The sequence below is a fragment of the Arachis stenosperma genome, chromosome 3 (genome assembly GCF_014773155.1).
Source record: "Arachis stenosperma cultivar V10309 chromosome 3, arast.V10309.gnm1.PFL2, whole genome shotgun sequence".
NCBI classification, from domain to species: domain Eukaryota; kingdom Viridiplantae; phylum Streptophyta; class Magnoliopsida; order Fabales; family Fabaceae; genus Arachis; species Arachis stenosperma.
In genome coordinates this window covers 161041233-161057010 of record NC_080379.1, presented here as the reverse complement: position 1 = coordinate 161057010, position 15778 = coordinate 161041233, and the positions used below count along the sequence as shown (strand labels likewise).

Genomic DNA, 15778 nt, shown 5'->3' with positions numbered 1-15778 from the left:
TGAGGGAAATCATGAGTATTTATGTATCACAACTCATGATTCAAATAAGAAAGTTATATTAGAAAAATTACCCTCTCTTTCATCTGGGTTGTATTATACCAAGATTAGTGCAATTGAATCACATGCCACTGTAAACCAGAAGTTTACTAGCCCAAATGAATTCATAACTTGGCACAACCGTTTGGGTCATCCGGGAACAACCATGATGAGGAGAATTATTGAAAACTCTCATGGACATTCCCTAAAGAACCAGAAGATTCTTAAAACTAGTGAATTTTGTTGTGCTACATGTTCTCAGGGAAAGCTAATTTTAAAGCCATCACCAGTAAAGATTGGATTTGAGTCCCCTGAATTCCTAGAAAGGATTCAAGGTGATATATGTGGACCTATTCATCCACCATATGGATCTTTTAGATATTTTATGGTCCTCATAGACGCATCTTCGAGATGGTCACATGTGTGCTTATTATCTTCTCGCAACCTGGCGTTTGCGAGATTACTGGCTCAAATTATTCGATTAAAAGCACAATTTCCAGAAAATCCAATTAAAGCAATTCGTCTTGATAATGCTGGTGAATTTACTTCCCAAGCTTTTGATGCTTATTGTATGGCTAATGGAATAAGTGTTGAACATCCAGTAGCTTATGTTCACACACAAAATGGGTTAGCAGAATCACTTATTAAGCGCCTCCAATTAATCGCTAGACCCTTGCTTATGAGAACAAATCTCCCAACCTCGGTTTGGGGGCATGCTATTTTACATGCCGCAGCACTTATTCGTTTGAGGCCAACAAGTTATCATCAATTCTCTCCTATGCAATTAGCTTTTGGCCAGCAGCCAAATGTTTCCCATTTAAGAATATTTGGGTGTGCAATATATGTTCCCATTGCACCACCTAATCGCACCAAAATGGGACCCCAAAGAAAATTGGGGATATATGTTGGATATGATTCTCCCTCTATAGTGAGGTATCTTGAGATACAAACTGGTGATGTGTTTAAAGCCCGGTTTGCGGATTGTCATTTTGATGAATCAAAATTTCCAACATTAGGGGAAGAGAATAAGCTTCCTGAAAAGGAACTTAATTGGAATGCATCATCGTTGATGCATTTAGATCCTCGATCAGGGCAATGTGAACTAGAAGTTCAAAAGATTATACATTTGCAAAGAATAGCAAATGAATTGCCTGATGCATTTTCCGATACAAAGAGGATAACCAAATCTTACATACCAGCGGAAAATGCCCCAATTCGAATTGATGTCCCAGTAGGACAAATAGCCACGGAAGCAAATACACGCCAGAAGCGTGGCAGGCCTGTCGGTTCCAAAGATAAAAATCCTCGAAAGAGAAAAGAGGTAAATACGATTCCTGTTGAAAAAGACATAGTAAAGACACCAGCAGTTGTCCAAAATGCTGATATAACGCCAGAAGACGTTCAGGTACCTGAAAATTGTGAAAATGATGAGATCTCAATAAATTATGTCTTTACAGGAGAGAAATGGGACTGAAATAAGACAATTGTCAATGAAATATTTGCATATAATGTGGCATCAGATATCATGCATGAAAGTAAGGATCTTGAGCCAAGATCAGTCGAAGAATGTCGACAAAAAAATGATTGGCCAAAATGGGAAGCAGCCATGAAGGCTGAATTAGACTCACTTGCAAAACGTGAAGTCTTTGGACCTATAGTCCGTACACCTGAAGATGTAAAACCTGTTGGATATAAGTGGGTATTTGTGAGAAAACGAAATGAGAAAAATGAAGTCGTGCGCTACAAAGCCTGACTTGTGGCACAAGGTTTTTCACAAAGGCCCGGTATAGATTATGAAGAAACGTATTCCCCTGTAGTGGATGCGATAACTTTGCGTTATTTGGTCAGCTTATCTGCATATCATAAACTGCATATGCATTTAATGGATGTGGTAACAGCCTATTTATACGGCTCATTAGATCGGGATATCTATATGAAAGTCCCTGAAGGATTAAAGATATCTAAACCATCCAATGAATATTCGCAAGGGTTATATTCAGTCAAATTGCAAAGATCTTTATATGGTCTAAAGCAATCTGGACGAATGTGGTATAATCGTCTTACTGAGTATCTGGCCAAAAACGGATTCAAGAATGATGATATCTGCCCATGTGTTTTCATAAAGAAATCTGCATTTGGATTCGTTATAATTGCTGTGTACGTTGATGATTTAAATATCATTGGGACTCCTGAAGAGATTCCAACAATTATAAAAACTCTAAAAGAAGAGTTTGAGATGAAAGATCTTGGAAAGACTAAATTTTGTCTCGGCCTGCAGATCGAGCATATAAAAGACGGGATCTTTATTCATCAAACAACATACACAGAAAAGATCTTGAAGAGATTTTATATGGATAAGTCACATCCATTAAGTACCCCAATGATCGTAAGATCTTTGGATGTGAAAAATGATCAATTCCGTCCTAAAGAAGAAAATGAAGATATCATTGGTCCTGAAGTACCATATCTTAGTGCCATTGGAGCACTAATGTATCTTGCTAATAATACGCGACCTGACATATCATTCGCGGTGAATTTACTAGCAAGGTATAGTTCCTCTCCAACCAAAAGACATTGGAGTGGAATCAAACAAATTTTTCGATATCTTCATAGAACGGTTGATATGGGATTGTTTTACCCCTATGGATCCAAGTCACAACTAGTTGGCTATGCAGATGCTGGCTACTTGTCTGATCCACATAAAGGGAGATCTCAAACAGGATATCTGTTTACATATGGTGGTACAGCTATATCTTGGAGGTCCACGAAACAGACAATTGCTGCAACATCCTCTAATCATGCTGAAATACTGGCGATTCATGAAGCTAGTCGCGAGTGTTTTTGGCTAAGGAGTCTGATTCAATATATTATGTCATCATGTGGACTGATTGATCATAAGATAGCTCCAACTGTCCTGTTTGAAGATAATACAGCATGCATTGCTCAACTTAAAGGCGGATACATTAAAGGCGATAGAACAAAGCACATTTCTCCCAAATTCTTCTTCACTCATGATCTTCAAAATCAATGGACAATTGATGTCCAACAGATCCGTTCAAGTGACAATCTGGCAGATTTATTTACAAAGTCACTCCCGAAATCCTCCTTTGAAAGATTGGTACATGAGATTGGGATGCGCCGATTTCGAGACATTAAATGATGTCGGCAAGAGGGGGAGACTGTACTCTTTTTCCCTTGGTCAGGTTTTTTTCCCATTGGGTTTTTCTTGACAAGGTTTTTAATGAGGTAGTCTCCATCACAAAGGATATTGTACTCTTTTTCCTTCACTAAGATTTTTCCCACAGGGTTTTCCTTTAGTAAGGTTTTAACGAGGCAATAATCCTAAATGGACATTCAAGGGGGAGTGTTACGATAAGAATGAATGTCCATCAAGTTAACGTTGGGCTGTGCAATATTAAATATATGCGGTGCTTTGTTTCCCCATGGTAGACTTTATATTAATGAAGTTTAAAAATGTTGGACAAGTATAAATAGGGCATGTGTTTGTGATTATACGTACACAACAATAACAACAGATTCTTCCTTCCTTTCTATACAAATAAATCAATCATCTTTTATGTTGCAATCAAATACCCTTCTCCTTATATTACTATTACAATTCTTTCTCTTCTTTTATTTTATAAGTATTTTAAATTCTATTTTCTATTACTCTTTACATATAATATTAATAGCAATATTAACCATCTTTATTATATTGAGATAGTATCAAATGCAAATCTCTCTCTCTTTATTTTTAATACTTTTTCTTATCTTTGTATATATATACACAATACAACATATAATATTATTATATATATATAATAATTATTGAGCTAATTATATTAATAATAAAGTCTTCTATTTATACATCTCTATTTTATATCTTTTATTTATTTTACAACAGTTTATTAGTTATCATCTATGTCTTGCAATAAGTATATTTAAATTTGAGATTGGTTAAGACCAATAGTGAATAAAAACTCGTAATATTAATATGAGTATATAATGTGAGTGAATATTGTGACGATATAATAAGTAGAAGCTGTTCAACCCACCCTTCTGGAAAAAAATTCCAAGTAAACTCACTACATTATCTACTCTCGCGGCTGTAATATCATTTCTTCTTTTTTTTTTTTATATTGGTTACAGACCACTTGATGTGAGGAACCTAAACCTTCTAAAGATGACAACTCATACGAATTAGACTCAAATAATGAAATAATTATTCTTTGGAATCCCATTAAGCAACCATGAAGCCACGTCTGAAAAAACGGTATCCTGTGACTATAAGGGAGTAAGATTTGGGGAGGCTACCTTAGTAAACCAAACAGGCTCTTATGATGGAACAGGAAAAACAGGCCTGGAGCCCTAGCAGGTCGGGTACTCACAACCAAAAACAATCCAACGGCGCTTTATACGGATAGAAGAGACCAGCAACTTCTTGTTGGGGATGGCCATGGCTTAGGTTGCGCCGTAGGAAAGTTTGAAGTGGGGTGCAATGGTGCGTACATTGTTTTGCGTATTCCTAAGTCTGCTTTGGCGGAGGTCGTGGGCGCCGGTGAAGGAAACTGCGCGATCTTGGGAGAGAAGACAGAAGAGGATGGAAGGTTTTGCCCTTCACGCAGCGGCTGTGGAGTTTTTGAGACCCAACAACAACAAGGAGAATGGTGGGGGAACGGAAGGGCAAGAAGCAGGACGGCTGGTTGTTGGTGACGGCGGCTGTGATGACCGTCGCGTAGATGAAGACGACGTGGATAGTAGTAAACCGCGAAGAGCTTGTTGAGCCACTACCGGGAAGGAGTTGATCGGTGGTGCAGGGCAAAAAGCGAGTCTGGCAGAGAACTGCTTAGCCAACAAAGTAAATGGTGTTGGCTTGATGGCATATTCTGATGAGGAACTGACAAAGAAGATATATGAGACTGGTGCAGAGGGTGACGCTGTAAGTGTAGGAGAGGTAGGAAAAACAGTAGTTAGGAATGAGTTGGGGGTGGAATGGATCCTGTGTCAGAGCAAATAGGGTGAATGTGACTGACAAAAGGAACACTAGAGCTAGCTCGATGAGGGATGGTGAAGCGGAGGAATTAGATTCAGGGGTGAAACTATTTTGTTGGAGAAAATTTGTGTCCAAGAGGAAGGGGCTATAAGGGACTTGGAGAAGTCGGAATGTTCGGACAATGACATTGACAGTGAGCAGTACCAGGTAGAGTAAGGTAGTTGTTGGGTTGCAGACTTGGATGAAAATAGAGTAGTTTGAGATTTGGTGATGGAATCAGGAGCTATTCCTTATGATGAAGAAGATGATATTATGGCTACTCTTCAAACTCAGAATGAACTTATTGCACAGAAAAAGAAGTAAGCAAAACAAAAAAAGAAAGCAAGAATGAGTCGTCCTAAAAATCGGAATAAGATGTGTAATACAATTTTTAAATGATTTTAGTTTTTGAATGTGAGGAACTTAGGGGGGTGTTGGAAGCTTGGGTATGGTGAAAAATTTAAGACAAAATATAGTTTGAACATGTTAGGATTAATAGAGACGAAAAAGCATGTGGATATAAAATTGATGAAGTATAATTTTGGAAAAATGATGCAGTGGGTTAGGTTCTTGTGAGTTCCGGACGGTGCTTTTAGAGGTTTTTTGTTGTTGTGGGACGTACTGATATTTGACTTGCGTATCTGCTATAAAAGGGAAAAATGGTTGTGTGTGGAAGGGATGTTGACGAACAAAAATTTTAATTTTGCATTCTGCTGGTTGAATTTTATTTATGGTTTGTGTCAAGTCCCTATTTACTACATGGGTGACTTTAATGAAGTTGTGCAAGTGGAAGAAAAGAAATGAGCTAGTATGTTTACAGTATCGGCAGTAGTTTTTAAAACATGGATACAAGATATGGAGCTGGTGGTTCTAGAGCTGAATGATTGGAAGTTTACGTGGTTTCGGAGTCAATCGTGCAGTCACTTTGATCGGGTATTGGTTAGCGTGGAATGGATTGAAGAGTTTTCTAAGATGATGCTGAAAGGCTAGGGGCTAGGGGATTTCTCAGGTGTTGCAAAATTTTTCAACAAATGAACTGAGTTTGATCTTTTAGTTGTTGACGACATTGCTAAATATGACTATGAAGGGATGTTTGTTTGTTTGATTAGCATTTGTTTTTTGTTGTTTTGTTTAGTTACTCCACCTTGTTGTGATGAGCTCTTTCCTTCAAAAAAAAAAAATTATTATTTTTTGTGTGATTAAAAACTGGAAACGGTTTAGCAGAATTACTATGCCTGGGAAATAATAAGACAGCATGTAATTAATTTTACAAATATATTCCACAAGTACAAACGGTACAACAATGTTACAGTGACATGGGGCTTCACATAGAATCTATATATAATTATAATTATGTATATACAAATCAAAAAGAAAATCTTAGAGCTAATTAAGTAGAACGGATAGATGAGAAATTGGAGACGGCAAAATGTGTATGTGCAAGTGTATGATCATTTTTGAATAATGAGGGCAGCACCAACCAAACCCAACCATACTGTCAATCCAATCCAGAAAGCTCTACTTTTCTCTAACCCAATTGGAGGTTTCCATACAAGAAAATCCCCAAGGTAATCTCTTGAAGATGGAAGCTGGTTGGTAACCGATCCACTTATTCGATCCTTGTCCTTGTCCTTGTACTTATCACTCCATGTTCCCGCATAGCTATATTGCATGGTAACAAATAAAAGATTATTTTTCTAATTTGCTCCAAGTCACAAAAGTAACAAAGTGCAATTTAAATTAATAGTTATGATCCACCACAATGTGACAAATGCCGATGGCAGCAGTTCAGTGTATTGGGACACAGCTCACTGACAATAAGACATGAATAGAGATTATTACACATTGACGATTTGACATGAACAGTATGATGCAACAACTTGAGCAAGTTGCAACAAATGCAATTTCCTTCTGTATCACCTATACTCTATACAAGTCAATATAACCACTGAAAAAGATTGATAAGGAATAAAAAAGCAATGATATTTGTGGAAATCGAGGCAAGTTGCTTGTGTTCATTGTCTAGTTGTGAATCATGAATCAGCATAGAAGAAAAATAATTTGTTGCCACAAACTAGGATTGTATAAAGATTATGGTAAGAATGAAAGAACCTGTCGTAACTAGAACCAATCAAGGGTATGGTGACCATCTCCTCTTGTGATATCTTGAGCTTGGGCGCTTGCAAAATGTAGCGAAGCTCAGAGGCCTGACGGCGGATGCTAATACTGGGGTGCGTCTTCTCTAGTTGCTTGTACAGATCAATGCAGTCTTTGTGGCGGTTGTGGGCCTCATAAGCCATAGCAAGCCATATTTGAATCTGAAATAAATAACAAAACCCTAAAAACCCTCCATCTACACTCATCAATTAGAGAGATAAACAGAGAGAAGTGAGCCGACCAACCTCACCACCAAATAAAGTAGGCCTGGGGATGATAGTGAGTGCACCTTCAAGAAACTCAATGGCACGTCCGTACATGCCTTTTCCGTAAGCTTTCTGACCCAAATCAAACATCAATTGCGCCGTCGCTCTCCTCTCTTCTTGTTCCTTAGCCACCTGCACGCCACATTCATTCATTAAACATAAAAGTTAAGATCCCATCTCATCATGTATCTATCACCAATAGGTCAATTGAAACAAACAAAACCTTTTCGAGCTCTCTTCTCACTCTCATCTTCTTCTCTTCCTCGGTCTCCTCCGTACCTTCCTCTCCTCCTTGCGTCCCATCGCCGCCGCGGCTCTGCAACTCCTCGGCCTTCTTTTCAAGCGCTCTCCTGTCCTCGAAATCCCTTACTCTCCTCCGTATTTCATTCTCCCACTCCTCAGTCTCCCAGAACCCGCCGCCTCCGCCATTATTGTCCTCGTCGCTGGACTCGGCGTCATACCCGACCCCGTTCTTCTCGGAGTTGGACTTCCCCCGGGCCATCACCGCGCGGAGGTTGTTGTTGCTGCTCCGATACTCTCCCTCATGGTCCCTTTTGGGTGACAAGCTCAAAACAACGTCGATCCCGGCGGGGCGAATAAGCTTCCTGTCGAGAATGATGCTCCGCGGGGAAGCTATGTCTAGTAAGAGTGCCAGGTTGCCCAGATTCGCAGCCATGGCAGAAACAACAAGAGGAAGAAGAAAAGAAAGAAAAAAGCCGGCGGGAGGGGGAGGGGTTTGAGTGAGAATTGAGAAGAGCGAGGGGAGAAGATATTTATGTGGGGGGAAAGTTGTGACTTGTAAGGATGAAGATGGGCGCCAGTGTTGTCGTGTTATTGGTGCAATATTGGAACGTGGCTATGTGTTGGCCAGTGCCGTGTGCCACCTTTCCCGTGCAAAACGATGTCGTTTTCAAGGCTCTTATAAGATGAGAAAAAAGTTACCCAGCAGTCTGTTACTCTGTTACATACTTACATGTTGTCCACTACATCATCTCTAATATTTGTTTGAAGGAAAAATAGAAGAAAAGAAAAAAAATTATTTGGTTGAAAAGAGAAATTAAAGAGTAAAAAAAAAGTGAAAAGAAATTGATGAAATTTATTCATTTTTTAATATTTAAAAAAATAGAAATTTTTTTTAATATTATTTCTTTTTTTTAATATATTTTATAATATAAAGATAAAATTATTTTTTATAATATTTTTTTATTTTTTTTATTCAAACACATTTAAAAAAATAAAAATTTACTTAATTTTTTTTATTTTTTTTATTCTTTTTAACCAAACATAGCATAAAAAAATGTTAGAAGACCAGGTTTTATAATTTATAATCATCAATTAGTTATCATTAATATTTTTAATAATGTAAGATTATACATTTTTTTCGTTAGTTAAATACTGACTAAATTTTAATAAAAATGTTGGTCCTAAATTTTCTCATTTCTAAATTATTTAAAAATATGATAAAAATAATAAATAAATATTATATTTTTTATAAATAATAAAATAATATTTATATTTTTTATTTCATCTAAAGTTTTGTGATAATATTTGAATAAATATTTAAAAATTATATAAAAATTTATAAGAAAAATTAATTTTTAGATTTTTTTATTTTTTAAAAAAATTTAGTCATTTACAATAAAAAATTTTAAAAATTTACTTGACATAAAATTATCAAATTTAAAGAATAAAAAAATTTATTTTTTAATAATATTTATAAAAAAATTACATCAAAATTTTATCTTTAAAATTAATTTTTAGAATATATATTTAATATTTAATTTTTTGTTATATTTTTAAATTTTTCGAAAATTTATTCATAGTTAATATCCTTAAAGTTACTTTTGTGAGTGACATAAATTTTTTAGTATTATCTTGATAATTTAGTCGTGAAAAAAAGATAGAATACACAATTTAAAATTTTTTAAATAAAATAAAAATATCAAAAACTTAAAACGTGGAATTCCTTTTACATAGACGAAAAATACCCGATATCTAAATAATAAAAAATAAATTGAAATATATATATACCAATGATGATGAGATAGTTTAATAAAAATTTATTAATTAATGGCCTAATCAATAAATAAAAAATATAAAGTGTTTTAGATTGTAGATATGTTTTATTTCATTGTTTGATTATTTTTGTTGGCATTTATATACAAAATATATTAGTTTAAATAAAATAAATTTTATTTGATCACATAAAAAATTAAATAGATAGCTAAAAAATGGAAAAAAGTTTTAGTAAGGATCAAATAACTAATAACAATGAATTACAATTATTTCTTTAGTTATTCTATAATTAAGGTGTGTTATTTTAAAAGAAAATTTAACAAAGAAAAATGTCACTTTATTGTAACAAATTTGGTTAATTTTTTTAGTTATTAAGTTGAGTGGATAAACACACATGATCTAAATAAAGATGAACCCAATTTTATTACTAGATCTTATCCATAGGCAAAATTGAACTCGGGCCATGGTTTCAATTTTTAACATAGCAATGACAATTTGGAACGACCCAAACCAACCTACATTGTCCTTACTCGAATGGGGCGCTCTCTCTTTCTTTTTATTTGTTGACCGGGTTTTTTTCATTGTTGACCAGGTTTTTTAAAGAACAAATTCAAATTTGGGTGAACGAGATTGGATATGACCAAAATCTTGATCTGTACTGAAATTATCAGATCAGATCTAGTATTTACGTATTTTTTTTTTCATGCGGATCGAATTAGATATCGGACTACAAAATATAACAATATTTTGAAAAGCTTATTTTTATTACAAAATTGTCAATAAAATTCACTTTTTTCACTCTTTTAAATAAGTTTATTCCGAAAATATTATTAAATATATTTTTTTAAATAATGAAATAATACAACATATATAATAATGATTAATTGAAATAAAATATAAAGAATATTTATTTTTTATTTTTTTGTAGATCCACGAATATGTGAATCTGATAGTCTTGCAGATCGGATCAATATCCGAAATTTTCATATTAGATTCGGATAAACATTTTGGGTTTGCGAATCGTGATCCGATCCATGAACACTCCTAAATTTAATAATAATATCAAAACTAATCTTAGAAAGAAATGATTATATTATGATCAAGGTTTTAAAAATTGGACCAATCATTGAACCGTTTTAGTTACTAGTTTATTAGTTCAACCAGTTTAATAAAAAAAATTGTTTTATAATAAAATTGTAAATAAAATATAAACAAATATATTAAAACATAATTATAGTCTAATATAAATATTAAAATATCGTCCATATTTAAAATATTATATCAACTAAAGTCTTATAATCTTAACAAAATACAAATTCAAAAGTCAAATAGAAAAATTCAAAGATTAACAAGTATTAATAAGGTTTTAGCGTAGTTTTAATAAAGATTAATAAACTTTTCTAAAGATTAACAATGAGCAATAATAATCAGCATAATTTTAACAAAAATTAATAATATTTTTTAAAGATTAACAATGAGCATTATTTTAGCATATTTTTAACAAAAATTAATAAATTTTTTCAAAGATTAACCATGAACATTAGTAATGAGCATCATTTCAGCATAATTTTAACAAAAATTAATAAAATTTTTCAAAAATTAACAATAAGTAGTAATAATGAGCATAATTTCAGCTAAATTATTTTTAGCACAGCACAAAAAATTAACAAAACAAACTACAGCATAGCACAAAACAGTAACAATGGACAGAGCTAATCATTAAACAATTTAATCTAAATAGCACTACCAGCAGCAACAGAATCCTAAATCAAATAATAAAAAGCCAATAATGAAAAATAAAATATAAACGAAAAAAATCAATTTGAGTAGCACTAGCATAATCGTAAACATTCATTTTAACTTCTGAGCATAGAGGCAGAAGTGCACTGGAGACGGAAGCCAGGCGATGAGCACGACGATGGTGGGTTAGAAGAAGTTGTTGCTGACAAATGAAGAACAGAATCCAACACACCGAGTTCGAGGAAGAAGCTACATTTGGTGGATTGGAAACTTCGAACACTACGACCAGACGAAGACGGTGGTGTCTGAGCGTGACACTTTGAAGTCTGAACTGAAGAAAAGGGAGTTAAATTCCACTTTGGTCCTTGACATTGGCGTGTTACAATGATTTAGTCTTCGATATTCCAACTGCACTAAATTAGTCCTCCTGATTGGAAAAATGCACCACGTTAGTCCTTCCCCCTTTTTCCATCATTGGAGCACTGATTAGCTCCAATTTGGTATTCGTCCCTTTGTAACCTAAATTGCTTCATTTACTTATTCATCTTCTTCCCATTTTTTGCTGGTTCTTCATCTCTTTACTCGTTGTGCACCCTTCTGATTTTAGGATCATGATTGCAAGTAGGAGTCAGAGTTCTATGCGGTCTAACACAAGGATTTTTAGTCGAAGTAGAGCATTGAGTATTCTACAGTGGTATGGGTGTGGCTACTGTCCTGTTTTTTGGTGGTCCACAACAAAGACTAACGCTAACAAACTATTCTTTGGGTGTCCTAACTACAATATCAATGAAAAGAGGTGGTGTGGTTTATTTGTCTGAGCTGACATTAGAGAAGAAGATGTCGGTAGAAGGTAACTTCTACCGAGGATGTTGACCAAGTGAGGGTGAATTTGGCTTGGAGAATCAAGAAGTTAGAAACTAAAGTTAGAACCCAAAAATTGTATATATTATTGTTGGCTCTGTTTATAATGTTTGTTGCTGGTTTCATGTTGATATTTAAATTTTGAGCATGATTTTGTTTAATGTGTTTAGGGTTAATGTGTAGTAGAAGAAAGAAAAAGTGTCATTGTCAAATGTTCAAGTTGTTAGTCCTGTTATAAACATAAACAAAATTTTTTTTGTCATCCAACAAAATTATTGAAAAATATTGTAAAAAAGAATCTAAAATAACATAATTAAATGTAGAACAATTTGTCATAATAATAATAATAATAATAATAATAATAATAATAATAATAATAATAATAATAATAATAATATATTACCATATCAATAGATTTCAAGAAAAGTAACAATGAGTTTCAACAAGTCAAACCTTTGTCATCTCACTGACAACTTTCCCACAAGAATAAAGACTAGTTCTAAATTTAAAATACACCAATAGTAAAGATAGAGACTGCCATCAGATCATATAATGTATTCAAATAGATAAATGGTCTACTGCCATAAACTTAAGTCACAAAATAAAAGTATCATTCACAAAAAGATTCATAATATCATTCAAAATGATCTACTGCCATCAACTACATCTTCATTTCTTCTTTCTCAGTGGCTTGAAGCCGGACATTGGGACAAATTTCAAGAAGTTGGTTAGTCTGAAAGCTGTAGCTGAGCTTGTTTCTTATAGTGAATCCATAGTGACCAATCCTGATGGTAGTGAAGACCTCCTTCTGGTTTGCAACTTGGATGGCCTTATAGGTGGAGTCTATTTCATTTAAATAGTACATAAATTTAGGCTAATTGTGCACAATAATTTTACATGTGGTTTGTTAAACTAAATGTAACTACCTCTTGAGACTGTTGTGCATCTGAGTAGTTTGGTTGAGAAAGCTCGATCTTAACTTCCTGGATATTAATCGATGCAGTATCTGGATGAGCTTGAGCAGGAACATCAACAGCTTTTGGTGCAACAGAATTTGAATCAACAGTTGATCCTGGTGTTGTATTTCCTTGTCCATTGGGTTTTGTCTTAACAACAGCGACAGCTGCAGCTACAACATCAGCTGCTCTCTTTTTTGGACAATCCCTCTTTGTGTGTCCATTCTATAGGCAGTATCTGCAAGTGAAGAGTTTAAGTTGTCTCTTTAGGACCCCAATAAACTTAGATTTTATACTTCTTCCATTGTCCTCATTTGCATCCTTTCTCCTTTTCTTTTGTGAGTGATCCAATCTTTTTCTTTGTCTTTGGTGCTTGTGGCCTATTGTGCTCAGATTTTCTCCAAAAAATTTGTCCAGGTAAGAAATTTATGTAATGGGTAAATGTCTCTATACGAGTCCATGGTGAACCACATATGACAAAAATCTTTATGTCTCTTATTCACCATTGCAAGAGCCGCACAAGTATGCACACAAGACATTCCTAAAGAAAATAATAAACAAATGTATCATTAAAGTATTAATTATTCGCAAAAAAGAGGATATAAATGCTGGTTAATTACCTGTTAATATCCAAAACTGACATGTGTACAGCCGCTTGCCCAAATTCACTACTATGTTTGTTGGATATCCATGTACTTCAAACTTTTTATACTCGTCATCTCCAGTTCAGATTGGTATCCAATTTTTAAACTCCTTTCTGATCTTGGCAAGCTTAACCTTACATGGTTGGCAAGCTTAACCTTATTTTTAGCTATCGTTCTCATCACAAACATTATGACCTCCTCAAATAGAGTGATGATTGGCTTGGCCCCTACTTCTTTAATTCTTGCATTAAAGACCTCGCATGCATTATTGCAAATATTGTCAAGCTTCGGGCTATGACTGAATGCTAACTTTGTCCATGATTCTCTAGGCCACTTGTTAAAGTAATTCCAGGCATCTTCATTAATTTTCTTAATCTTCTTCATGTTATCAGAGAACTCTTGATATGTGGTTGATCTTGCACATTCTCAGAGTACCTCATTTAATTCTAAATCTTTTCACTGCTTGTTAAAGTTTTTCCATAAGTGCCACACACATAATCTATGGTGGACATGAGGCATGACCTCCTGAACAGCAGAAATCAAGCCCTGCATGCGAACACAACAACTAAGTAACTTTTGTTATGATACAAAATAGTCCTTGAGAAACAATACATAATAGTCCATAACATTTGTTTAATGAACCTGAAATGGTCCCCTACATTTAAATTGTTTCCTATTTTTGTCTCTATGTTAGACTACTCACATGGAATAATAATTATTCCCATGCACAATATTTTATTCAGAAAGTAAATCCTTTTCAGACTAACATGTAACAAATAATTGAATAGCATTACTAATTAGTAATTATTAACTTGAAATCCTACAACTGAACAGCAAGCTCAAATACACTACTTATCATCCAGCTTCTAATTGAAAAATAAATAGTAATAACAAGTAACCAAATTGATATAACTTTAATTCATTTTTAATTAGTGTCATGTATTTTTATCTCTCGTAAAAAAATTCTACATTCAAAGAATTCTGAAAACATTAAAAAGTATGAATTATGAAACCATTTTAGAATAATAAATTGTACTATGAAAAGGAAAAAAAAGATGATTAATGAATATACCTTTTGCATGTCCCTTATAAAGTACTATTTATTTTTTTTATAGTCTCCGAGATTCTCATAGAGTAGCTCCAAAAACTATTTCAAATTCTCCGTGTTCTTCACATCTATAATTGCCCAAGCTATAACATATATATGATGATTTATGTCCTGACACACTGCTGATAAAATATGGTCTCCAATTTGTGTTTTAAAGAATATCGTGCCTAATCCAATCAGTCGTCTACACCCTGCCTTAAACCCATTCTTGCAGCCACTAAGACAAACATACATCTTCTGGAAAATCACCTCTCCATCTGGTTGTAGGATGGTGTCAATTCTCACTGTTGATCCCGGATTGCACTTTAAGTGTGTTTCACCGTAGTCCCTCACCATTATATATTGGGCTTTTTCATCTCGATATACCACAGCTCTAGCATATGTCAAAGCTCTAGAAATAAAACTTCTATTTAACACCAGGTCACACTTAGACTTGAAGTACACAACTGCCTCACATTGTCTAATGTTAGGATACTTCCTAACATTCTTCACTAACTTGCTAGTCAACCAATTCCTATTTGCAACTCGATTGGTGGCTTCTCTAGGACACGTGTGGTCGTCATTAAATATTTTAGTTTGCCAACATGTTTTCTCATGATCCCGTGAGGCATAAACCACTCAATTGCACTCCTCAATCTTGTACACAGCCCTACATCTCACAGTATTATTCTTAATAAATTGAATCCATCTATCTTCTTGAATTGTAAACTCCTTCACTACCTCTCTGAACTCATACTTTGTATTAAACTTTATTCCCACCTCAAGTTTTAAATCACTAAACCGAATACCATCTCTAAATACTAGGAAAACGTCATCAGGCTCTTCTTCTAAAAATTCTTTTTCTAAAAGGGGGAATCTTCATCTCCTCGGAGTGCCAAGAGTTGGCCTCATCAGATTTTGTTCCTGGGTCCAAAGCATTGTCCAGATCTTCATCCCCTATGACAGGAACTTGTAAAAAACTT

General features: G+C 34.3%; 1 protein-coding gene across 1 annotated transcript; it reads right to left on the bottom strand.

The window, feature by feature from the left end:
* Positions 1 to 6326: 6326 nt before the first annotated feature.
* LOC130969596 (uncharacterized) lies at positions 6327 to 8300 on the bottom strand. The gene is made up of 4 exons (XM_057895390.1): positions 7715 to 8300; positions 7471 to 7623; positions 7181 to 7386; positions 6327 to 6730 (listed from the first exon to the last, which is right to left on the bottom strand). Exons 1-4 carry the CDS (start codon positions 8165 to 8167, stop codon positions 6520 to 6522), a joined length of 1023 nt encoding a protein of 340 aa, XP_057751373.1. The 5' UTR covers positions 8168 to 8300; the 3' UTR covers positions 6327 to 6519.
* Positions 8301 to 15778: the final 7478 nt, after the last annotated feature.

Bases quoted from the DNA above. Each gene is read 5' to 3' on its own strand.
- LOC130969596 (XM_057895390.1), bottom strand. From the start codon at position 8,167: ATGGCTGCGAATCTGGGCAACCTGGCACTCTTACTAGACATAGCTTCC. The intron at 7,624-7,714 runs GTTTTGTTTGTT...TGTGGCGTGCAG, and splicing joins TGAGAAGAGAGCTCGAAAAG to GTGGCTAAGGAACAAGAAGA. The intron at 7,387-7,470 runs GTTGGTCGGCTC...TATTTATTTCAG, and splicing joins CTACTTTATTTGGTGGTGAG to ATTCAAATATGGCTTGCTAT.